The sequence below is a fragment of the Patagioenas fasciata genome, chromosome 2 (genome assembly GCF_037038585.1).
Source record: "Patagioenas fasciata isolate bPatFas1 chromosome 2, bPatFas1.hap1, whole genome shotgun sequence".
Classification (NCBI taxonomy): Eukaryota; Metazoa; Chordata; class Aves; order Columbiformes; family Columbidae; genus Patagioenas; species Patagioenas fasciata.
This window is the reverse complement of record NC_092521.1, coordinates 94864737-94891412: the sequence shown is the minus strand read 5'-3', so window position 1 is coordinate 94891412 and position 26676 is coordinate 94864737. Positions and strand designations below refer to the sequence as shown.

Genomic DNA, 26676 nt, shown 5'->3' with positions numbered 1-26676 from the left:
CCTGGCTCCATCCTCGTGACACTCACACTTTACGTGTTTATAAACATTAAAGACAAGACAGAATGAAGGCCAATGGACACGACCCGCTCACGCCAGTTTGCCGCAGTGGCTCTCTCAGCTCTCCTGTGCCTTCGCCGGCCGTGACCCTGACCGTGTCCCATCAGCACGGCCCCTCCGCGGTCCTCCCGTGGGGAAGAGGTGGGGGGGGTCTCCCGTGCCCCGCATCACGGGGCTGGGAAATACCTCGAAACCCAGCCGCTAGGCGGACAGGAAACCACCGCGGGCCCTCGGACACCACCTGCGGGGCGAAAGGGGGCGAGGGTGGCCCCGGGAGCCGTCCTCCCGCCGCCCCCCTCCAAAACCACGGGTGCTCCGGACGGGCGGCGAGCGAGCCGGCGCCCTTCGCCTCCCAGGGGGCGCCCCGCAGCGCCACACCTCCCGCCGGGGCGGGGCCAGGGCGGGCGGCGGCCAATGGTGCAGCGGGGGCGGGGCGGGCGGTGCAGGAACACCCGGGAGGTGACAGCCCGGCCCCGCCCTCCTCACGGCGAGCGGGCGCCCGCGGCGAACATGGCAGAGCAGCGGCGCTGAGCTCCGCGCCGCCGCCCCCCGCACTTGTTGGCTGCGTCCGCCGGGGGAGGGCGGTTGTCCCTGCCCGCCCCTCACCCCCGTCTGTCCGCTAAGGGAGCGCAGCGCCGGCGCCTCCGTGGAGGCGTGTGTGATGGTGCGGGCATGGCGGGGCAGCCGGCGGCCGCGGCGCTGCTGAGGCGGGGGGCGGCTGGTCCCGGTCCTGGCGGCGGCAGCGGCGGTCAGCGGGGGCTGCCTCCCTCTCCTGCCCGCCCGGCGCTCGCCTTCCCCCGCCCCGGCCGGCGTTGAGGGAAGGAGGGAGCGCCTCGCCGTGCCGTGCCGCCCGCCTCGCCCCTTGCCGCCGCCATGCTGCCCGGGGTGGGGGTGTTCGGCACCGGCCTGACGGCGCGGGTGATCGTGCCGCTGCTGAAGGCGGAGGGCTTCGCCGTGAAGGCGCTGTGGGGCCGCACGCCCGAGGAGGCGGAGGAGCTGGCCAAGGAGATGAGCGTCCCCTTCTACACCAGCCGCATCGACGAGGTGCTGCTGCACCAGGACGTCGACTTGGTCTGCGTCAACTTGCCGCCGCCGCTCACCCGGCAGGTTGCCGTCAAGACCCTTGGTGAGTGGGGGCCGCCCGGTGGGGCGGAGGGTGGGGTGACGGGGGCGACTCGGTTTCGCGCTCGGCTCAGGCTGAACGAGATGGAACCCCATCTCAGCGCGGAGTTTTTCCTCTGCTTTGCTTCCCCCCTCGCCCCCCACCTTGCTTCTCCGTTCGTTTGGAGAGGGGGTTGGCCGAGCCGCGTGTGCCCGGCACTCCCCACTATAGCAGGCCGAGGGGCGGTGGGGAACGGCGCTGCGGCAGACCGGGGTGTGACATCCCGCATCCCCAGTCTCAGCCGGTGTGGTCCTTGCCAGCAGACACCCGCCTCTCCGGGATGCTCGGGCAAGCCTGGGCAGAGCCGGGCCTGACACCCTGCCCGCGCAGCGGGGGAGGGACCAGGTGTCATCCGTGTCACGTTAAAAAGGAGAAAACAATCACCCTGCCTGCGTTTGGCCGGTGGTTTCCATACGCGCCTGGCAGGGGAGCGGGGAGCTGAGCATCGCTCCCGTGGTGGGGGCACCCGCGCTGCTTGGGGGGCTGAGGGATGCCGGCTTAGCCCCGGGTTCCCAGCTGCAAACCGGAGAGGGAGGCAGGAAACGGTGACAGCAGAGGAAGCGTTTTTTACACCCGAGGTTTAATTAAGATCACGTACAAAGGGAAGGAGGGACTGAGAAAGCAGGCACGCACTGTTTGTTGTAAGCTTCTCTGGTTTCAGGCGTGCAAAAATGTTCCGCATCTCGCTTTCTCTTAGGTGAACCTAAGCCTGGGCTTTCAGCTTCCTGATCCTTAAACACTTGTTTTCTGATGGATTTTAGTGAGAGCACCCTGAGGAGTAAGGAAGTCTTAATTTATCCCTACAAATGTAGGTGGGAAAAAGGTAAAAGCGAGGGGAAAATGCCGTGAGTCATCTTTGTAGCAGAGCGCGTTGAGGTGAACAAGTCAGGGTGGCTGGTTTGGCTCCGGGGCTGCAGCTATGTAGGCTGATTGCTATCGCTTTCAGCCTCATAAATGTGTGTGGCGTGTCGTACTGTTACATTGCTACTGGCATTCTCATCAGAATTAGTTACCATTCAAACGCTGCTAATATCACAGGCAGCTACTGTTTTCAACCTTTAAAATTAAGCAATTAAGGGAATTAAGGTAGTACCTAAAAAAACCTTAAGTACAGTGTAGGTATTTGTCTGGAAGCCTTGCACAGTGTTACTTTCTGTACTTGGAAATGCTTGTCTTTGAGTCAGAGTATTTCCTTGTCTTTATAATATACTTTTGACTTTTTCCTAAAGATAACAACACTTGCACCAGAAGCTTGACTTGCTAGCTGGAAAGCTGTGCGAATGGATTTGTAATGTAGAAATACATATCCCACAAAGCAAAAATAAAAGGCAGAGTCAAGGTAACAAGGTTTCACATTTGATGCACATTAATTTGGTGACAATTATGTCAGTTTTCCTGTGATGCTTTCCTGCAGGTGTTGCTCATGCAAGTTCCCTGGCTTGCCTTTGCTCTTGGAGGTAGAGTCCCATGAGGTTTCAGGCAGACATGAGGCATCTGGTACAAAACCAAAATTTCTGAAATAACAAAGAAACACAATTGGTGTATTTTTTTTTCCAGAGGGTGTAAGGTGGTATTATGTTTTGACCTCCTCTGAATATTTGCAGCTAAAGTAGAAAAAAAAAAAACCAAACTGTTTCTGAATCTGTGCTGAATTTATGAATGATGCTGACAATTGATGTAGCTGATGATACTGATAACTTGCTGATGCAATCTGCTAGCAACAGGCTGAAGGAAAAAAAAAAAAAGTGTTTTCTCCCTATTAATCAGTACTGTACCATTCTCAGTTCCCTTTCATCTCTAGTTAATTTGGTTTTTTCCTGTGTGTGAAAATACATGGAATGGTCATTAAGTAGGGATTAAACGTGTTACAAGGTGATAATGTGCAACATGTGATTTTTTTTTTTAATATATTACTTAAAGGCTTATTGTTTACAGAAGTATCTCTTGAACTATAAATAATGCTTCCCCCAGTTATTTCAGAGTTAAATTTTTACTATTTTTTTAATTCAGATATTTGATTTATAACAATGCAAGTTCTTTCATGTTCATACAGATGCAAACAAGGGGCTAGAGCAGTGGTTCCAAACTGTTGAGAAGAACACTTCCCTGTTGGGAGCTCCCATCTCCTGGTCTCCCTTGTGCTTTGTAGCTTGGAACTGCTGTGCCAGGGAGTGATTATTGTGCCTTAATCAGTGAAATTTCTGTTTTGAGGGGAGGAGTACAATTGCATTAATCAAGTAGGGCTTTCAAAAGCCCCTGGTAAGCAGGGGCAACGTGTCATACATTGAGGAAAGCAGAAGTTGGAAATACATTCCTTATGGTGATAAGGAAAGGATGTGGGTCTTTTTTTCCTGTGTCTTTAAAATTGATTATTTTGGGGGGAGTATGTGTTTTTGTTGTGTTTTAATTTTTGCTCTTGAGATTTTGCACAAGAAACATTATGTGGCAGCTAGTGATAGGACATAGACAGGGATACCAGAGGCTTTACTCATAGATGGAGGCTTCAGGAGGACTGAACATGATGCCCTGCATTGCAGCAGAAAAGGTTCAGAAAGACATGGGTTATTTGTTAATATGCCCGGGTCTGGCTTCCATATGAGGAGAGGCATATCTGGCCTGGGAGGATACAGGGAACAGCTTTTTGTTTGTACCTGTGTTTTATTTTAAATTGGCTTGTTGCCCAAAGCTGTGTTTTCATTTGAAGAGGCTTCCTTATTAAAAAAAGGCTAGGGAAGCAGTTGGCGGTGTTTCTGTTGTCAGTCTAGAACTGTTTACACTGTAAATTTGCAGTGTGTTCAAATCCACTCTGGTCTATTTCTAATGGGGACTCTGGAGATGAAGGTGGGGTGACACAGGTGTCCCTGCAGCTGTGTTTAACTCAGACCGCACAATAGGAGAAATTGGGTTTTCACTGATACCTCTGACATGTAGATCTGTTACTGCTTTAAACATATTTTTGGCATGGTGGCTTGCCAGCCACTCTTAAAACACAAATGTGTGAATACACACCCCAGCTGAGGAAGTCCCCAAACTGTGGCTTCCTAGAAGCTGAGGGGAGTGGGGGAGAAAATGAGAGAAATAGGGCCTTAAACTTGCCCTGTTATCTTTTCCTCTTAGCCTCTGCTGCTCATCTCTATTAGAAACGGGATGCTGGGCCTGACTCTGTATGCCAATTTTCTTAGGAGCTAGACCAACATTGGATGAGTCTCTGAAACAGACCAAGTCCAAGAGAGAGTTGGGAACTAGGCTGTTTTGGATGATGACTGAAGCCATGAATAAAACCTGTGGCATTTTATGTGAAATATACTGATGGCCGGTGTCACAGAGGAATCAAATTCTCTGTTCACTTCTACAAAATGGGGCTGATCAACCCTTTCTCTTTCCTGTCTCCGGTCTATGCTACGTGCTTACAAACTTTTATTTATTGCTCTTTGTACATGCTCCCTGTAGTTATGGCTGCTGGGTGCTTGCATAATACAAAACTAGTGTCCTGACAGACTTGCTGCTTGGTAGTCAAGAAAGATCAATGGCTGAATATTTGGGTAAGCGTAGAAAACAGTCCTAGTATTGAATAAGGGTGTTTTCCCTTCTCACAGAGCTGAGAAGTTTGGTACATTTGCTAGAAGTGGTCTGCTTTACCCCTGCCCATCTACGTCAGCAATACAATTGTATACAGTCTAAACACAGAGATGTGTTTTCATACAGGTACAAAATATGTCACCAGGGTTCCTATTTGTGCTCAGCATCAGAAGAGTTGCTGGGATAGGCAATGTGAGCCTCCACCTAATTCAAAATTGTCAGTGCATGACTTTTCACAGTATAATCCCTCCCCCTTGTTCCATGCAGTGTGACATTCTTCAGATCCTGACTTAAACGGGTGCTCCATGTGACTAAACAGCTGCTACATCAGGCGAAGTGATTTACTGCAGGTGGTGCTGAGAGGGACCTGAGGACATTTCATCTCTAAGTTGAAGGGGAAGTCACAGCTGCTTCTGTGTTTCTGGTCCTGTTGGTGCTTGAGTCAAGTCAACTTGGCTAAAGAGAACTTACTCCTGAGGTTAACGTGTTTCTGGGGAGGGTCAAGTGCCAGATGTTTTTTTAAGGCCTGTCTCTGGAGATGTTACCCTTAGTTATATTTACAGTGGTTTTGCTTACTCCTTAATCTCAAGTTAAGAATGGGAACACTGTGCTGTGTGCTGAATATTCACTGCGTGTGTTCACAACCATGTCTACATAGTACTACTTTTTAAAATGTTTATATTGGAGTAGTGCATGGTAGGAGTCCATTCCACCTGGGGACTATACAGAATATGACTTTCCCAGCCCTCTAGAGGTTGTTCCTCTTAAAGAGCACTTAAATTTATTTGCTGACTGATGCTTCTATATTTGGTTGTGGTCCTTAGGGAGCATCTTTATTTAGAGAGAAATGTAAATAGTATTGCCCAGATCCTCACCTTTCTACCCCTGCCCAGGGCTCATGGGCACTGCTCAGGTTTGCAGTGCGGGCCTGCCCTCCAGGAGATGTTTGTGAGAACCCTGTGTTAAAGCACTGACAAATTTATCTCTGGATTGACCTCTGAAGTGGAAGGAACATCAGCTACAGTGAAGTAATTCACAGATCTGATGCAATCTCTAGTTAATTTCTACATTCCTCTGCACCGATTTAAATCAGGCAGAGGTTGTAGCAGTGGATAGAACTTGGTCCAGACTTTGTGAAGTGGTTAGGATCCTTTGGGATGAGATGCTCCATTAAGGGAAAACATTATCATGATTATTTATTATTAATAGCAGTGTAATATCTGTCCCGCAATGCTGAGTTTAAATTTGACTTAACAGCAGTGACTTTTAGCAGAACACGCTCTTGTACTTGGAAGGCAGATGATTTTGCAGCATATTAAATGTGAATTATGGTCATCTTATTGAAAAGAAAAAGTCAGATGAAGTGCTGTCTATCTTTAATCAGCTGAGCTAGCAAAAGCTATGATGCCTCTTTTGTGCGTTAGAAAGTCAGTCTGAAGAGCCTGTTTGCAATTGGCTCCAAGTTGTCTTTCTGCTTGAGTGATGACAGTACACCACAGCAAATGGCACCTAGCTCTTCCATTGACCGTCTTCTTTCAGTACAGTAGACCTTTAATTCCGTTGTTATTCCTGTAAAACTCCTACAGAGATACTGTGAGATTTGGCCTCTGAGACAGTTAAAGTAAAGAACATTGTTCGGATACTGTTTAAAAAACAAACAAAAAAAACCCCAAAAAAGACCTCCTTGTTTGCTTTTTGGCCTTCAAATCAAAAGTGTTTTTAAATTTTTTCCCACTTGTTCTCTTCTGTTTGAAAGTAACCACCAGATCTGTTGTTGCAGTGTGAAGGTAAGTTGAGAGCCCAGTATGGACCCGACTTGGGGTACTGGGGCACTGAGCTCATGCCATGATGATGCACCCAAATTTGCCTAGACTAAGAAACAGCCAGTTGTGATTGAAGTGGTTGTATTAAACTCTGTTAGGCGTGAAGACCACTGTTACGATCCCATACCTGGTTGTGTTGCTGGAGTTTCTTCCATACTGTTTTAAAATGGAGTGCCTGGCCCTCGGGATCCCAAAAGGCTGCAAAGATGAGTTGCTGTGTTGCTGTCTCTGGACCAGTGTGGGCAGCTGAAGCAGGATGGGCTGGACCTGTTGAGGCTTACTGCAGGTCTAGTCTTGTGCCCACTCAACCAGAGGCCATAGAGATGTTGAAAGCAGCATCTCTCAGGTTTAGGAAGTTACCATCCTTTGTCAGAGGTGGCTGTGGCCTGTAGGTGAGTTGTCTGGAACAAAAGTGTGCCCATCCTCAGCTGTTCTGCTTCTCCCTCTGATTTAAATGGCAAAATGTGATGCTGGAGCACGGACATGCACCTTCCATCCACTCGAATGCTGCACGCTTGGGCCTTGGACACAGGAACCTGGAAAGAAGTGAGAGCGATGCTGGCCTATGTTGCTGCTGATGTTGGATCTGTCACACTTTGTTAGGCAGAGCCCATAGTCAGGGTGATGATATTTTGAGAAATCTGACTTTTAAATACATGAGCCAGAGATGCTTATTTTTCATATGTGTGTGTGGTGGTGGTTTTTTTTGTTTGTTTGTTTGGTTTTGTTTTTTTTTTTTTTTAATCTTTATGTAGGCAACTCTTTATGGCCTTTTCGTGTTTCACTGTGCTTTGAACACTAATCTTGCACCATTCTGGTCTGTCATTGGTGTCAGGAATGGTGGCAAATACAGCTATTTTTCCTACTGTCTGAGGTACTGGAAAACCTCAGCTGTTCCAAGACTAGCGCACACTAGTGCTATTTCCAGCACAGGTCCTCCCAGGGCACCCTTGTCGGTGTTAACAGGGACGCACTGGCGCTAGCAAAGCCATCATGTCTTGATTTGGTATTGAAAATGGCTGAAAGAGCTAAGTAACTCTCTTTGGTGTGGCTAGTGAAGATGTGACTAATGTTAACTAGGAAAGGGCTGGAAATAGAAAAATTGTCTCCCATGAACAGAGCAGGCATTGCTGCTAAAGGTGTAAGAATGTGCGTGTTCATACTGTTACAGCTGCACCCAGGCTAAGTATTGTAATTATTTGACTTCTGGAGTAAATTATTGCATCCCTAACTGGTACGAGCATATAACATGGAAAGCAGAGGAAAACTTGTTTTATTCTTCTTCTTTCTCACATAGCTTTGTCCCTTTGTTCTGATGTGTTGTGGCTGCTGTGCCACTTGCCATGGTCCTGAGCTGTCTCTTTGACAGACCTTCCCTCTCTGACTTGACTTCTTGTTGCCAGGTGTTGGGACTTGTGCTGCTGGGTGCTTGGTGGTGTACATGGAGGGCAGCAGACTTCGAGTGGCAGCTGTGCAGATGAAGGACTTGGCATCCTGCTTCTGTTGTTCAGGGTTTGGAAGAATATTAAATAATACGGGAATTAAGGAAGAATGTGTAGATGAATGTGGAGAAATGAAAATATGTTGGACTAAATTTTCAAGCTTCCTACTGTTGTTTTTTTTCTTTCTGTTTTGTGTGTTTTTTTGTTTGTTTGTTTTTTCCCTTAAAGCCCTTTCATGCCAAAGATTGACACTGCGTGACAGATTAACTGTTATACTCCAGACATGGAGCACAGCCCCTGATGGAGGCAGGGTAAAAACTCTGCAAGATGCTAAATACATTGTTCTGAGCAATTTTGTTTGAGAACTAGGTAAACTGTGTTGCAGCATAGTACAATTTACTATCCTTTTCTTTGTATGCACAGTAGATTTTGCCTATTTAGCAACAGTGTTGGCAAAGCACCAAGGATGAAAATTGAGTTAAATTTCTACTGGTGTTTCTCACAGGCCACTGCAATGCAACAACACTGTTAATATCAGTTTGCCACGGTGTTATCCGGAGCTGCTACGAATTGTTCTGGTTTCCTCAAACTACCAAAGCAGAAGTGTTTACCCTACTGCTTTTTGTTTATTATTCATATAAAAACCTCTTAGCTCATAAAAGTGAGCTGTTGAAGTCAGGAACTTAATTTACAAGGTCAGCATGCATGCAGGTAACAAAACCACACTCCTTACAAAAAATGATTTCAGATCTTAAGTCTTGATTTAAGCAAATCGATTTAAATGGCTGTGTAATTAAACAGGAACAATCCCTTGTGTAGGTTCCATAAATTGATTTAAGGCCTGGTCTGCACATAGATTTTTGTACCAGTGTAATTATGACTACAAGGGGTATGATTTCTTTGATGTAATAATTGCTGCATGGCCATTAGAAGTCCAGCTGGTGTGACTCCTGGCATGAGTGCTGTTCTGCCAGCATAATGGCATCTCTATTTGGTACAGGTTATTCCTGCTCCTGTGCAGGGATAAATGGTTGGTTGCATATCCATTTGGAGTGTTTAGCTGGTATAAATGTATCAGTGTTACTGGTATAGTCCAGCTGTGGATGTGTTGTTACAGCTGTACCCTACATAAAGGTGGTTGATGTATTAATTTAGATGGTTTATTGCTGTAGACAGTGGGAGGAATCCAGTTTGGTGTTTGGGTCACTGAGTTTGGAGACCTTTGAGCAGAAGTCCCCAAAAGGTCTAAAGTGTTTTTCTGTACTTGTTCAGGAGCTCACTTCTAAAAACGTGAAGAGCAGAGGAGGCTGGGCCTGGCTACACTGAACACCGATGTCAGACAAGACTCCTGTACCTGGCAAGTGGAAGTGTAATTGTCCTGGAGTGCCGTGGGTACCTCTGGTAACTGCGCTTCCATGTGGTGGAACTGGCACCCTGGGTAGCATAAACACCAGATCTTATTGACAAACAGGACTACGATCAGACCCACAGGGTAACAAGAATTTTAGGGAATGGTGGGGGATGAGAGTTTACCACCCACCCTGCCCCCTCTCATTTGGAGAGAGATAATAGCATCCTTTGTCTTAGCACAGCCAGGACTGATGATGAGAGTTATTATCTATCAGGCCTAACTCCTGAGTATGAGCATGGTGCAGAGCACAGAAAATGAGAACATGGTGAGAGAAACTTGATTGGTGGTATTGTAAGAATAAACATAAAGATTTAACACATGGAGTAAAATTACTTTTGTCATTTGCTACTGTGCTGGAGTTTAACCTCAGGGTGAAAACTGGTGCCTTCAATTCCATCACAGTAGCAGTTACAGCTTTAGTGAAGCAGATGGGGGTGAAAAAAAGGTAGCAACTTTGTTTTGCATTCTGATGTTTCCATGGCTTTTATCAGCAATAAAGACCCTTGTTTTGGCATTTCCTTGCAGTGAATGTTTGGCAGTCTTTAGCTCTTCCATCTGGCCAATTTTGCAAGGAAATGCCCAGAAGGGAGGTCGTGGTTGAATTGAATACTGTCTCTAGGGTCCTGGGCTTCACATGACTAATGAGAAGCCTTAATATAGAGAGCTTTTAAAAATCTAGATAGAGTCAAGCAAGGAGAGAGAACTTTAAAATAGTATCTGTCCTTTCTGGTCTGAAGTGACATTGCTTGAAAATGTGAAACCAAGCACTAGACTGAACACTCAGAATTCTCTCTCGGTGTCTATACATGTGTGTTATATAATTCTATATGTGTGCATAGATATACAAAAATTAAAAAAGAAATAAGGTGAAAAAATACATAAATTAAAAATTCCTGGAAGTCCCTCCCATTCCCTCATTTCCTCAGTCCATAAAAGACAATGCAACTGTTACTGTTTTGTGTGGGGATAGGAAAGGGTAGAGAGAATAGCTCTGAGAACATCTGGAACGGCTGTAGCCAAGCACATGCATGTTAAAATAAATTCCAGAAATGTGCCTGAAAATTGCCTGTAAAAGTTTGAATTCTGATTCTGCTTACTTTACTGTAAATGCAAATAAAGTTCTACTGGATCAAAAGAAATAGCTGAAATTTAGGGTGACATTACTGAGAACATGTTGTGGCCTGAAAGATAAACTCCCCATGCCACAGGAAGGGGAGCTTGGCCTTACTAGATCTGTGTCCTCTCTGCAAAGGCATCTCTGTCAGTTTAGGAAATGATTGGTGAGAGTCTTGGAACATGGTTCTGCAAACCTTTGCTTACTTCAGTAGTGCTCTTGAAGACAAAATCCCTGATTCCTTACAGGGAGTATTAGTCACGTGCAATAATTCATGTAAGCAGGAATTTGCTTGCAAACTACTTTTGTGTCAGTTCAACAAAAAAAAAAACCTGAAGATATAGCTACTTCTGTGTAATTCCACAGCTTGATATGGTTGTGCTTCTATAACATGTTAAGCCAGCATGTCTGCAGGAATGAAAAATAAGGTGTAAAATATTTGGAGCAGAGGTGCTTAGAAACATTAGCCACAGCCTATGAAAGTCTATCACTGAAGAAGCGTGACAGAGCTTGCAGAATTCTTGTGTGACTTGCTGCTTGCTTCGAAGGAACTTGACAATTTAGTGTTGTGAAAGATGCTTGGTGGTTAAACAGTGTGAGATGCTCTGATAAAGACTCGCTTCTCAGGCAGAGCACTAAGCAGCACCCCCTGAGACTAGTTTGTGGATACAGCATTATCCAAATGCATAAAAAGGTGTCCCAATTTTTGTATCCTTGTTTAAGAAGTGGGACTCATTATTCATGTTGCAAAAGAGCTATGCTTAAAAATCTGTCATGAGATACTCAGTTTGCAGCTTACAAAGCTACAGATTGGGGATGGGGGAGCACAGGAGGATTAAGGCTTGCTGAAGCTTGTGTGGGAAACTGGTGACAGGGACAGAAGTTGGGTCCTCTGTCTGCTCTTGTCTTTCCCCATGAGACCCGCTGGGGCTGAATGCTGTTGGGTGGATGGTGATTGTGACAAACATGTCTAAGCTGCTGAAAGAGGACCCATCTCAGTCACTCTGGCCAGGGCTTTTCCCTGGATGGTTGTGCTGGTGGTCTAAAAGAAGGGTGGGATGAGAGGAGTGTGGGTGGTGCGGAGAAACCCAATTCCCAGTTGAAAATAAGCTCTACGCTCCTTTTGTGGCTGTCCTTTTTTAATGTGTGTGGGACAGTTTGTAAAGGAATTGCAAGAGCTGTTGGAGGGGACTCTCTTCTCCAGGGAAGATGCATGGCTAGGATTGAGTGATCTGTGTCGAGTTTGAGGATTCTGTCACTGAATATTCTTTGGGTTATTAGTGCAAGTAATCATCTTTCCAGTGTTCGAGCTTTATTTAACAGGTACTGTGAAAATCTTATTAAGCCAACTTGCTATGAGCAGTGACGGCTCAGCACCTAAGAGACTTGTGTATTTATATTTAATGAAATATGGAGTTTGTCTTTAGTGTATGTTATGGCCCTCTGCATACTGGGAAACTCTTCTTTAGCAAACGTGCAGTGTCTTTCCGTGCTGACTGGTGAAACCACTTTTTTGGAAGACATACAATAGTGTACACATAAGTAATGTTCAACGTTGTATTTGCAACCAACATCGGCTTAAGATGATGGGAGCAAGTTCAGATTTGCAGCTGCTGTTAGGAAGTGTTAAGATACTTAATATCAGGTCTGAACTTTTTTTCAGTCCTGGTGACTGCTTGGCTAGGGCCTCCTGCATTGGGCAGAATAATCTGAAAGCACTGAGTGAAAGCAAGTAGGGTGCTGGTAGCTGCTGGAGCCATCATGTACTGTCTCAGTGTAATTGTGCATGTAAGAAATTTGTGCTAGATGGAACTGCATTGTATGAGGCCACGTGTGATGTCTTTCCCTTTCTTGCTACATATGGAAGTGGCCTCAAGTTGTGCCAGGGGAGAGTTAGATTGGATATTAGGAAAAAATCCTTTACAGAAAGGGTTGTCAGGTATTGGAACAGGCTGCCCAGGGAAGCAGTGGAGTCACCATCCCTGGAGGTGTTTAAAAGGCGTTTAGATGAGGTTCTTAGGGACATGGTTTAGTGCTAGATTATGGTTGGACTCAATGATCCTGAGGGTCTCTTCCAACTGAAATGGTTCTATGATTCTATGTATTTTAGTTCATTTCACCAAGTTGATAAATAGGTGGAGTATTTGAAAACATGTCATTCTCTCGGTGCTCAAAATAAATTTGTGGGGTGATGTTCTAACTGCTGAATTTGATTTTGGCAAATCGTTAAAGGTTCCCTTGGAGAGTCTTAGAAGTAATGGAACAAATGCGATATTAACTGGCCTTGTGAGCTCTTCAGCATAATGAATGAGGAATGGATTTTGAGGCTTTTGCTTACTTTGGGGAGGAATGACTCATCTCCTTTCACTGAAAAGGATACATCAAAGAGTTAACAGTACAGGAGATACCTGCAATGTAAGGTTGGTAGTGTAGAAGTATATAAAACCCTTTCTTTGTGTGTTGTTGGTTGTGTGTTGGTGTTTTGTTTGTTTGTTTTTTCTACTGAATATGTTTTACCAAGGCACTGAGAACATGGTTTTGGCACTCTGAGAGGACTGTGTTTTCAGAATTCTCCTAGCAGATAACATCCATGCTGATCGTTTCCTGCTTGGAACTGTTAGGTGTTTGTACCGCAGCTCTGGACCATGGCAAGGAAGGTGGATATTTGTAGGTTTTCATAACTGTCTGATGTACGTACGCTAGCCTAAATTCTGTGTGGATTTTGTGGTGCTTACAGCTGGGAACTCAGTGTAGGAACCTAGCAGATCACATGGATTCTAATGAATGTAAGTATAGGTATATATTCTTTGTCTGCGTATCAAAATATCTCTAGAACAAACTTCAGGTGGACTTGTGCTGTGACAGTAGGCTTACAAAGTTGCTACAACTGTTAATGCACAAAAAACTGAGAGTATAGTATTCTTCAAGTCTTGCCAGCAAATGAAAAGATACAAATTTGGAGTTGATTATTGTTTACAGAATAAATATCTGTAGTAATAAGATTACCTTTTCAGTCTTTCCTTTCTGTCTTTTTCTGTCTACCTGTTCTTTTATTCCTGGGCTTGCCTGGCACTGTAAAGCCTGTTAGGGCCTGAAACTAATATTAGGGAAATTAAAGGTGTGAATAATGATGCTTACTTCAATTTGCTTGCAGCAAACAGTGGGTGTAGTTCCTTGGAAAAAAAGAAATGGCCACAGAGAAAGAAGTCAGAAAACTAGCGTCAGACTAAGATGGATGCCATAGCTGTGATTGGAAACCTGTGTACCATGAGCCTCTGTTTCGATTTAATGCAGCTGTGCTGTCCCAGTCTCTAAACCTGTAATTACAAGACTGAGAGAGGGATTGAAGTGGACAGTAGTTATGATATTAATTAAAACACCATGGATAATGTGAGGAACAGTATGCCTTATTTAAAGGAACTAGAGAATAATTCATTCAACATGCCATAAGTTGTCAGACCTGGGGCTTGTTTCTTCTTCTGAATGTTCAAGCAACTGTCAGTTGCTTCACAGGGTGCAAGACAGTGGAAATTTAGGGCCCTAAGTCAAAACAAGGTATTTTTAACCAAATATTCATTTTGTTAGGATTAAGCTACATTCAACTGGCCCATTGCTTTTCAGGCATTCCAACCAGAAAAAAAGACCTGTGTGGAGTAATGTAAGATTTACCTCTACATTTCCTGGAATTAAATCTTTTGTGTTCATGCTGATATCTCCCGGTGCACTCATGTGACTCAAACTCTTTCCCACAAAAACATGGATGCAGTTGGTTGTCTTCATTCCTCCTTGGGATTAAATTAACCCAGAGGTAGGGCAGGCAAAGAACACTTTGGACAGCTGTGGACAGGGGTCCATGTGCCTCTGGTTCCCAGTTTCATAGATCCTATAGCTCTTAACACAGCTGTGAAAATCCTTTTCTCCTGTGCTCTTTTCACAGCTTTGAGAAGTTTTGCAGTGATGGGAAAACTCTCAGCACTGTCAATAGCCACAGGAGTCTGAGTCTGTTGATTTGAAGCAAATCAATAGCAGTGAATGACTGGAGGCAGTGTTAGGTTGCAGGGCTCTTCCAGAAAGTGAGATGTCATTTGGATGGGGAGGTGGATGTATTGTAAAGCCTTGTTTTCAAGGTTAAGTGCTGAAAGATCCACAGCCCCAAAGAACCCATTGTCTCTGAAATTTTCAGTCATTCAAAATCTTTCAAATGTGGCCCACAGAGAGTTGGATCCGTATTAGGAGTGTGTCACAGCTCCTGCGTGTGGTGCTAAATCAACTTCTATGTGCCTAAAATGTAAAGATGTGAAAACCTTCTGATTTGCTACTGGCAGAAAGTCATCTATTGGAAGCTGCTCTCTGTCCAGCAACAATTGTTTTGTCTAAAACTCCCAAAGAAACTGGTTTCTACTGAACAAAGCATTATAAGAAATGGAGACCCACACCCATTCAGTTGCATCGTCTTGGCATTTCTGCGAGATTGTAAAAGGTGGCCAGACCAAGGTTTTTAAACAAATACCTTTTTTTTTTTTTTTTTGTAGTGTAGTGTTTGCTTTATGGCTGATGCCTTGTTGCCAAGTTTCATCTTGGAACAGTTTTTATAGTTAAGCTGTAAATACTGGGAGTGGTATAAAGAGTGGAGCTGATGATGGAAATGTGCAGAGGACCATAGCTGTGCCATGCTGCCACTGCTATTGATACCTAAAATCAAAAAAGCTCTGGGCAAATCAGATAATATTGATTTGTTCTCTGTGTGGCTGATTTTTCTTACATGTAGTGGCTTGTGTTTGGCTTGGTACCGTCATTTGGAAGCAGTGTCAAAACCCAAAACTTATGGGGAGGGGGAGTAGTGTGGGCTGTTGAGTGGTTGAAGTCCTGGATTAGGGGTAGAAACTACCGAAGTCTTCCCTCTGCCCCCTTTTGCAGGAGCCAGATGCTTGCTGCAGGTTCCTTGAATGTGACCGCAGCAAGGCAAGCCATGCCCAGCTTTGCGCAATGCCTGATGTTGAAAAGGCCATAGTGTTCTTTGGCATTTCTTGTCTTCAAAAACGCACGCTTGGAAATGCCAGATAACATTTGCCTGGAAGAGGAGGATGTGTTTCAGTGAAATGATAAGAGGGGAGGGGCTGCCTGAGCATGTAACACCTCCCTCCTTAGAAACAGGGAAAATAGATGAATGCAGAAAATGGAAAAGCACCCGTCATGCTGACAAATTTGGGCTGAGGAAATTAGCCAAATAAAGGGTGGCGGGGAGGGGATGGGAGGGAGCCAGAGCAGGATGGAGCGAGTGTTTAAGGCAGCAGACTGTGCTGCTGTCACTGTGCTAGCAAAGAAAAATGGAAGGGGAAAGAGTGTGGCTGGTTGGCTGTGGCTGCGACTATTGATCTCCCTGCTCGCTTTCCCTCTCACCAGCTGTGGGACACGTTCCCTATCTCGGTCCTGCTACCGGGCTCTGGGTGGCTTCCCTGGAAGGGACCAGGCAGCAGGTACCCCTGGACATGCTGTGGGGGCTGCTGTGGTGTGGGGGGTCCCTGGAAGCAAGATGTGGGTGGGAGGAGAGGGGCTGAGGCAGGACCTGGAGTGGTTTGCTTTGCACTGGGAAAGGGTGAACCAGGAGGGATGTTGCAGGGAAGAAGACATCATTGACTTCAGTGGGAGCACTAATGTCTCCAGCACTGAGATACAGTGAATTAATGAACCCTCCTTGGAAGAGAAAATGATAACCATACACCTTGGAGATGGAAAAGGTTGAACAAAGAAGTGTGTTCCCTTACTGTCTTTTCTTCAAGCTAGCTTGATCTTTCCAGAGAGAGACTCTTTAAAGGTTCTCTCCCTGTGGAGTTTGACTTCATAGATCAAGACTCTTGAGTGGAGAAATAAAGCAACCTGTCTGGCACTGCTGGCTTCATGCTGAGTTACTGAGCACTGTTCTGGTCAGGCAGAAAATGCTTTGGGCACCAAATGCAGCAGCTTACTGAGAACATCACTGTGGTGGTAAAGGGTGGTAAGTTAGCCTTTCTCTAGAAGAACGGGAGGAAGGCAAAGGTGATTTAAGCACAGTTGCAGGTTTTTGGTTTATTAAACAGAGGTGATGAATAGCTGTTTCAGCATCAATAAGCCTTGAGACATAGTTGAATAACTTCAGAAGTTTTTGCCCAACACAGTAAGGTCTGTTTGTGACCTGTGATGTGTGGGCCTGTGGCACAGCCTCACAAATTTTCAGGTATGTGAGCTGTCTTATCAAGTTGGTTGCTGAAACACACTGTAGGCAGCAAGCCAGTGTCACCTAGCCTGAATTCATCCTTTGTGTAGAAAATGGATAATAGTCTGTTTTAAAATTTTACTTTTGAGAGGAATGCTTCCCAGAGATAGCTTTCCTCCTGTGCTCTGGGAAGGGAACAGCACTGGTCAGAGCTCTGTCGAGGCTTGCTCTTGGTTGCCACACTCAGCTCTGGGTCACAACCCTGCCATCTGCCTTGTTTTGCTGATGCCACCCAGCTACTCTTAGTGAGGACCTATAAAGATACTTAGGTATGAGCCTGACCTGCACTATCATGCTGTCTGTTTCGGCAGCAAGCATTATGGTTAGGTGGGCTCAAACTTCTTTGCTGTCATGTTTGAATGGAGTTAAATGCCACAGTGGTAAAAAAGATGCTGTTACCAGCATCCCTGCAGCCTCCTTCGTTGCTGAGACACAGGCTGAACTTCCCTGGTGTGTGCAGTACTCAAGTATACTCCTGGAAGCCCCAGGAGTCCCCAACCAGTGGCTTGTAGGCAACAAATTGCTTGTGGTTGTCTTCACAGTGATATGTGGCTCTGCCAGGCCCAGGTAGAGAGGGAGAGCAAACCAAGCAGTGCTTTTATCTGTTCAAGTGTTCTTTCTTCTGGGTCAGACAAGGCTTAAGATTATTCCTTGATTGCATGAAGAGGGCTTGTGTCTGGAGGGGGAGGAGAGGGGAGGAAGAAGGATGTTTAGGTCCTGATGAATCCTTCTTGAAGCTCTTGTTTATTATCATTCTCCAGAGTGGGAATGCATGACAGAAATACTCTTTCTCTTTTCCTGGGGGACTGTTTCTGCCTTGTGATTTAAAGGGTACGTCTTCAATCAAAAAACAGCAACAGAAACGCAATTGTGAGGATGCGAGTGGTGCTTTGTATTAATAAGGGTTAAAGGTACAGTACAGCAGTGTTACTCAACATGAAGTCTGTGAGATAACAGAGTCTGCAGATACATACCTTCCTCTAAGTGTGGGCAATCAATCTGCAAATGGAAAAAATGCAATAAATTAGTATTTCAAACTTAATTTAGTGTTTATATGATAGCAAATGACACAAATGCAGGACCAAGATACAAGATAGCTCCGCTTCCCTCTTGCCCCTGGAAAAGCTGGGTGATCCTTGGATTAAAAGCTGTTGAGAAAGCTTTGCTTCTAAGTTACTGCTAATTGTTATCCATCTATCACCTGATTCACAGCCCACACTGGCACATTTCTGAACACTGGGCTTGAAATGAAGAGCTAAGGGAGCTGTGACTTGCTTGACTTGGCTCCATGAAGGGCTTAGCCTTTTCCTAACATGGCTATTTCTAGAGTTTGCATGACTTTGTACAGTTGAGCTATGTTTTTCTTCTCCTGGCTTCTTTTTATGCAAGTTTTTCTCATGTGAATTATTTTTGGTTAGATGAGATTTACAAGGAGGGGTTGACGTTGCATTTCAAGGTTTGCTTCTGCTATTGCATTGGCTTTACTGACATCATATCCCCTGGGGTCAAATCTCTGGGCTGAGAGCCAGTATTTAAAAAAGATTTTCTGTTTTTTTCAGGGTGGAAGAATACTTTGTAATTTCACCCCCTATGAGTTTACCCTCTCCCTCTTGTACTGCTCATTTATTATTTCAGATTCCACCTCTACAATATGGAAAAAAAAGGCTAGTTTAACCCTTATTGTGATACTTCATGCTTAAGCATCTGCATAGAAGGCATTGATGATACTACATGCAGCTTGATCTCATCCTGACTCATTTCTGAATTGTTGGTACATCCCTGTATGGTGTTAAGCAATCTTTGAACCTCACTGTGTCACAGCAGTATACATGAGGAGTAAATCTACTGAAGTCAGTCAAGTAATACCAGCATGAAACTGGAGTGACCAGAAAATCGTGTCTCCTTTCTTCTGGATTATGTACAGCGGAGAGGAGTAAAAGCCTCAAGTAAGCAGAGAGAATTTGGAAAGCAGCTTTTTTATTTGCCTACCAAGGAGACTGGCCAAGTGTACTGAAAATAATTTCAGAGACCACAAGCTGATTTGAAGTGGGTCCCTGGAGTTGCATAAACAGATGGTGCATTATTCATGAGCTAGCTAAGCATTTGCCCTCCTCCAGCAGACTGGGATGTGCAAAAATGTGTCTGCTTGCTTCACCTGGTTGACTGGCCCTCTGGGAAGGATTCTACTCTTTGCAGAAGGCTGCTGATATAATTAGGCTGATTTTCACTGTGACTTAGGGGCTCTGACAGGAAGCCCGTATGAATTTCAGTTGTTAATGTTACATTTGCCAGACAGTAGTCAACGGGGACCAAAACTTTGAGGCACACAAAAGCAATGCAAAAGGGAAGGACTGCCCATGAACAGGTGTACCTGTGCACTGACCATGTGGGCTCAGACACACCCCATGCTTGTACCTCCTGTATCTCACTTGCTGAAAACAAAAATAACAGTAATTTTCATTAGAGGCTGTAGATTGTGGCCTCATTCACTGTATTTCTGAATCATAACCTTCTAGAAAGCATACCTCACCCAGCAGGAATTTAGCAAATCCAGTAACAGGCTTATGACGCTGGATCTGGTGTGAGATGTTTCAGCTCAGCTGACCATAGCCTGGCCCGAGAGCAGAGGGCTGGCCCTGTTCGTACCAATACCTATGATGTTCATGTAGGAAGTGTTTGTGGAAGAACTTGGTGTTATGCATGGCTGCTTCTTCTTGTCACAAGCCACTTGTCATAACAGAGTGAAGTAGATACAGAAACATGGACTTGAAGCAGTTGGGGTGGCCACAAAGAAGATACTGGTCAGTGGCCATTGCCACTTCCCTCATGCTGTGTTTTTTGTTCCTGCAAACTCCACTGCTGACTCTTTCCTTGGTAGCTATCCTCCCTTTTGATATCTAATCCAGCAGCAATGCTAAAATGACGTTTTCTTCCCTTCCCATCCTCCACTGCTTACTTTACCATCTAAGCACTGAGGCTACAACAGCTGTAATGTTAATGTACCATGAGCAAAACCTACTAAAAATGCTATGATCAGACAGACAGCAGATTAATGCTGTCACTTGAATGTGTTCTACCAAGTTTTATTTAGTATTATGTGTAGCAGTGGATATTTCAGCTGGCACAGATGTGCAATAATGTTCTTAGTCCCAAGACTGCCCTTTCTTGTAATAGTCACAGTTCATTACAAAGAAATAAGAGTGTTCAGACAGAGCTGGCATAATCATGGCATATTGGAAGAACTGGTCATATTACGTGTTTGGAATAAGCTGCTGTGAATTCATCATAAAAATAACTATTCAGGTGTGAGTTTGGCTCTGACAGACAAATTCTCTTACTGCATCATATGTTCACAGATATTTGAGAAAGACAAAGTTGTTTAGGTCATCTAGGCAATCTCCTGCACAGAACAGGGTGTTCCCTAGAGTGTATTTTTGTGATATATCTAATATTAAATATTTTCGCTGGTGGGGATTCCACCACCCTCCTCAGAATTCTGTAGTTCAGGTTGCTCTCTCTGCTGAAAGAGGTACGTTTGTTGTCAGGCTATATTGTCCTTTCTTAATTCAATCACATTATTTCCATGTAACTCAAACTTTTAACATCTTACTGAGTTCCCCTCAATCCTTTTTGTCCCATTCTGCTGTTAGAGATTTCTGCATTAGCGTGTCATACCTATCTTTCATTGTGATTGCTGAGATTATTTCAGTTTACTAATGACTCACATCATGTTTTGAACTGCATTCGGATGTCATTAACATGCACCAGAGGGTTAGACCATTGGGATAGAAAAGCTTGGAGTTGGATAATCTCCCAAATCGGTTTCCAATTTAAGTTGTGTCCAAATGGTTTAGTAAAAACAGAAAAGCTGCTTTCATAGTGCTGTGGTCACTGTCCATCTTCTGGTATGTGGTCAAAGATGACCCATTGGAGGATCTAAAATGTTCAAAGCCTGTAAAGACATTGTGATCACTATTGTAGAGCTGGATGGATCAGGGAGAAGTAGGAAAAGAAAACTGTGATGTGTTTTCTCAGACCTTTTGAACAACCGCATTGCAAAGGGGTTGTGTTTTCACTCTGTACCCCTGCAAGCTGTCTGCAGAGTGTGATGTACTTTCATGCTGCGCTACATGAAGGCAGTCTGCATGATGATGCTGGATCTGGCATGTGTATTGATGACAACTGTGTCAGCTAGGTAGACAGAAGCTGTGGTTGGTTTGGTTTGGCTTTTATGCTCTTTAGTGAGCAGCTCAGTCTGTTTGTTGCAAGCCTGCCAGCAGCTCTTGCCATTCAAGTGGTTGATGTGCTAGCGGTATCTGAGAGCTGGTGGAGAAGGGTGATATTCAGATGCAACCAGTTAAAAACCAGCATATACTTTACTGGAACGTTCTATATCCTGAGCCGAAGTGAAATTTTACAGCGTCAAGGTAGAACAGTCTCATGGGGGGATAGTGGCCTTTTGGGAAGCTTGCTTAAATATTGGACACACTGAGAGGACCTGTATTAAGAAACACATGGATTTTTGCTATGCAGGAACCCCAGGGGTGGACACAACCTTTTGGATGTAGCGATCTTGTTAGTGAATGTTTTGAGGGGTGGTAACAGCTAGAGTGGTTGGGGTTATGTTAAACATTAGTATGGCAGAATGAGACCCTGGGGATGTATAGGTGTGCTCCACAGGTTGTGTCAACAAATTAAAAAAAAAAAAAAAAAAAAAAGGAAAATTATGCTTGAGGAGCTACCCCTTGCGGGGAGAGGTTCCCTCAGGAGAGCCTTCCTTGGATGATCTGGTGAGCTTTGTGGGAGTTTCTCCTGTCCCTGTAAGATGCTGTAGGAGATGAATCTCATAACTTAACAAAATTAGGTTACCCATCCTTTGTCAGTGACCTTAGCTGACAACTGCCTTCCTCTCAGAAGAGTGGCTGAAGGCTGAATGAGCATGGAAATCGAAACCCTCATGCTTCAGGATTGGCGCACTGATGTGAATGGTGTGGAAAAAATTGTAGCTGCTATTCAGGAGCAGGATATGAGTCTCTGGGGATGTCAGTCTCATGCTTCCTCCAGCCTTAAATTCACAGAACAGTAAAATGCAATTGTTGTATTATGAGACCCAATGTAATACATGAAGTATGTGTGGTTCATTAAAGCCATCTGGTTCATACAGAAACTCATGTATAATTCACAGTCTTTGTAAATATGTCAGCTTAATGCCTCTCTGTCACCTATTGGCAAGGCTCTGTCTCCCTTGGGTTAGTCAAACCTGACAACTTCTGAAACTGGACTCTGAATTATGTGACAAATAGTGCTGAACTCTGAACATTGCTGAATAACAACTAGTTTTGAATTCAGGAAAAAAAATTCTTACAATCAAAGCCGTTTTTTGAGCTTCATTGTCTCCTTAGTACAACTTTAAATCTTCATCTTTGTTATGATGGAGAAACTCTTTACTTTTTCAGTAGAGCAGTATTACATGTAGACATGCACACCAACACCAAGCTTGGGTTATCCTTCCCACATTACATATCACTTCTTGATGTTGGTGGATTGCAGTTGTTAGCCATCTGATAGTTCTTCCAGACACTTATTTGTAGTTAATGATATTTTCCTTCAGACTGTAGCTTGCATGCAGCCTTCTGAGTAAGGAGTCACTTGCTAATATGTGATAGTGCACAAGGCACAGAAATGTGCCATACCATAAGGCTCTGAGTGACTTGTATGATGAGTGTCTACTTTTCATTAGCTGAACTGCCTGTATTTTCTGGACATATTGAGCTGCACTTGTTGTAAAGCCCGTGAGAGTGCATGATCTGGTATGTTTGGTGCTTGCAAGCAGTCCTTTAAGCGAGAGCATTGGTCTTTTAAGTAGTCCATAGAAAGCAGCAGCTTGATTTAGTCACTGCTACTTGAAGGAAGAAAAAATCAAGTCCCAAATGTACCATAGGGAGTATGAAAATAATATTAAATAACAAGACATTTTCCTCTGGCTCAGTCAGGGATGCTGTTGGGCAGTAAATTACTAAAACACGCTGTTCTGTGGGATGCTGATGTAGCCTGGGCTGGAGCCAAAGTCTGTAGAAGTCTAAAGGAGTTGTCCAGTGAATTTAGCCTGCTTTGGATTGAGTCCTTGGATGAGATTTTCAGCAGCAGTCAGCACTGCTCTACTCCATTGACCCTAACTCCAGCGGGAGTGGAGAACGCAGGGCTTGAGCTTTCCTGGCCTGCTGAATTTAAGAGTCTTCGAGTGACTTAAAAGCACTGAGGGAAGGAAAAATAATCTTCATTTTCAAGTCAGATACAGTATATATTCTCTCAAGAGCTGGTTTTACAAGTGACTTAAATTCAGTTATTGAACTCTCTTTACCACATGGCTGATGTGAATTATTTTCTTCCATGCAGATGTGCCAAACCAGAGGCAGTGAAAGGTGAGGCTGCATTGCTGAGTACAGCTTTTTGTCTGGAGCTGGGAGCCCTCTTGGGGAAATTTAATGGTTGTCTATGAGAAGGAGCTAAAGCAAGAGATTTTTAACATCTGGAAACCTTCCCAGGGCACATCTTAAACTCTGCTCCTTTTCCTGAGCCCTGGTTTCTTCTGCTGTCTCCAGGCTGCCATTCATTCCATTTTGACAAGCAGTGAAAGTTGTGTGACAGCTGTAGAGTTTCATGGTAGTTCTTTATTCTGTCTTGAATTCCTTTAATTCGTCTCATTGGGAAACAAAATAAAACGTATCTATAATGAAAACAAGAGCAAGTCTTCCTACAAATAAAACAGCACAAAAGCTGCATACCCTTTCCCACTGAGGCTATCTGAACCAAGCAGCCTTTCCCCTATGCCTTCAAAGCCCTTGATGTAAGGAAGGGGAGTGATTACTCAATCATTAAGGATAATGGCTATTTACTTTTGGAAACAATGGACTTGATGAACCACAAAAAATGACCTAATTTTCAGAAGTGCGCCTTGGAGCAAACTAGCTGGGTTGGGGATGGAAGTGCACACGTTATCATCATGAGGTGATAAAAAGTGACCTTTTGTTCTGAGATAAATCGCTGATAATTTTTTTTTTTCTTGAGGACTGATGTGGCTCAAAGCATGGAAATGTCAAGCTAGAAAACAATACTAGCATTTAAAGTAATGAGCACATAATTAAAAAAAAAAATTCAAAACCTTATAATGATTAAAAGTTTTCAGGCTTACATGACAGCTTGCTAGGTTTTCCTATGGTCACCTTGTGTATGCTGAATGTATAGCTTTGCTCTGTCTGCAGCAGGATTTTACCATGTGTTCATAATTATATTTAAGATGGCTCCTCCTGTTTCATAAAATCACAGAATGGTTTGGGTTGGAAAGGATCTTTGAAGATCACCTACTTCAGTCTTCCTGCCGTGGAGAGGGATGTCTTTCACTAGATCAGGTTGCTCAAAGGCCCATCCAGCCTGGCCTTGAACACTTCCAATGATGGGGCATCCACATATAGATAATTAGACCTGTCCACATGTGTTACAGTGTGGTGACAATGTACTGGGACTTGTGTTGGCAAGGATAATAGAGCATTAGTGTGCTTATTGAGGTATTCTTAAAAAATAGGGAATACTGCTGGGCTTGCTGCGTGAGCTGGGTTAAATTATAAACTGGAGGTGGTGATGGCATGGCAGAACTGTTCCCCTTCCTGTCTCAATTCTCTCGGTAGACTTTCCAACCTGTGTGTCCCTAGAGCTTGGAAGATGTGTATAGTATCTGCAGCCTGAGCTGAAAGGGTGATTGCTGGTCGGTTGTGAGCAGCTTTGGTGTTTATATGGATGCATTTCTCAGGCTGTGATCTGAGATTCACTCCTGACTTCAGGACTGGGAGTAAATGGCACCACCAGTTCATACGGAGGAAGTGTTTGGCATCTCAGAAGAGGCCCTGGCAGGGAGAGCTTATTGGAGTTGCAGTTGTGCACGGCAGAGACTTTGGGTGACAGGACCCTGCTGCTATTTATAATGATTGCTGTGAAATAATCACAAACAGCTGCATGTGAACCTAATGAAGAAATACTAAGAACAAACTATGCAATGACAAGCAGAAAAATCCCATAGAAATATCAGAACTGGATGGGAAAAAGAATACTTGAGTCTGGGTAGATGACTCTGTAGGCAAGTGATTTGTCAAAAGCTGTATGTGAAAGTACCACAAAAACTAATGGTATCAGAGTAATACAGTTTTTATGTGCATTTAATAAAACAATGTGGCAATTTAGGCTTTAAGTTTAGGCCTACTGCATTTTATGAAACCCTAAACTTGCCTTTTGATGCCCATGTATCTGCCTCTTGCCTGTGCATTCATTCTTCTCATGGAGATTTCCAGATGCTTTTCTTGTCAGATACACAAGCATGCTATCATTGCCTTTTGCTGGGCCTCTAATGGAGTACACAGATCCTAGCAGTGTTATAATGTGATATTTGTGATTGTTATTTGAAGCTGAAGTCTCTTAGTGCCAATACTGGGCTCTGAGCTTGTGATCAGGTCTTTTGGTCTTGAACTCTTTACTTGTTAGCAGTTTTTCCATAAATGCTCAGTGGTTTTATGGATGTTTATGTGCTTGAAACTGAGGTAGAATATGAGGATATGAATCTCATTTACACTACTGTGCCTCTTCCTACTGTAAAAATGCTTTAAAGTGATCATGTAGTAAGTATATTAGCACTTAAGGCTGATTTAGACTTAGGAGAATGTAGTGAAGGGGCCTTGGGGTAGGTGAAAGTTTGGCTTATAATACTTAATGTCTCTGAAGGGGGTTGTTTCATTGGCATCCGATAATGTTTTGATTTGTAGGGAATTTGTTATTCAGCCAGCATTGCAAGCTTAACTCTTTCAGCTGTGTAAGCTTTTGGTAGAGGCACAGGGTCATTATTCAGCTCTTGTAGCCTGAATGAGTGAAGCTTCCCCACTTCTGCTGCTGTTTTTGCCCTCTAAGAGACACATGAGAGACTTTGGTAGAGCCTGGAGAGGTGTGGGTTTGGTTTGTTGTTTTGGTGGTTGTTTTTTTGTTTTTTTTTTTTTTAGTTCAGTTTTGGATCACTTCAGCTTATCTTTCTGCAGTGTATGGAATTCTGTTACACACATGCTCTCCCACGTGCTAATGAACTTCAGCAAATAAGAATTAGATGAATAATAAAAGTATGTAGATTGGCAGGTTCATTTCACACATAGGTTCCTAATGGCCTCATGCTGAAGCAGTGATTCTAAACTACAATATGGCTGATTCGTTTGACAAAAAAAGGATTTTATAAAAGCATTAACTTTGATCTCTCTAGAAAATACAAATATGTGTGTGTATGTGTATACAGAAAGGGAGAGCATCGTCCTTTAAGAATTGGATGCACTTTTGGTGTACAATTTAAACTGTTTTACTGCAAATGCTTTGTTTTACTGGCAATGTGCAGTTATAGTGGTTGAAGGTGATCCAAGGCCTGTAGAACACAAAATATCTTCTATTTGGGGGGAAAAAAAACCGCCAAGCTTTCAAGCACATTTTCTTGTGATTTTTTTTTTTTTTTAATTTTTAAAATTAAGTTTTTGAGTGTTACGGGAGCCTTAAGGGGTGAGAAATATATCCTGGAACTTCATCAGACTTTCTGTTCTTAGTTTTATTTTGCATTCTGGGCAGTGAACCATGCTAAAGCTCTTACCACTTCACTGGTGCATGCCGGAAAAGTGTAACTGAGAGCTTATGTAGTTCTGAGCAAACAGTGCAGCAAAATTGCTTTCTGACCCTTTTTGCTAGTCAGGCTTTTGCCAATGCTGCTAAGTCACCTAAAAGCCTGGATTAAAAATATCTTGCACAGTCAGAACTGTGC

The 26676-nt window shown here is 44.0% G+C and overlaps 1 protein-coding gene across 1 annotated transcript in view; it reads left to right on the top strand.

Annotated features, from left to right (window-relative positions):
* Positions 1-523: 523 nt before the first annotated feature.
* Positions 524-26676, top strand: part of GFOD1 (Gfo/Idh/MocA-like oxidoreductase domain containing 1) — a 74986-nt gene continuing 48833 nt past the window's right edge. The window contains exon 1 of the mRNA XM_065831465.2: positions 524-1183. Within this exon, the coding sequence (XP_065687537.1) occupies positions 931-1183 (253 nt within the window). The 5' untranslated portion in view covers positions 524-930. The remainder of the gene's footprint in view (positions 1184-26676) is intronic.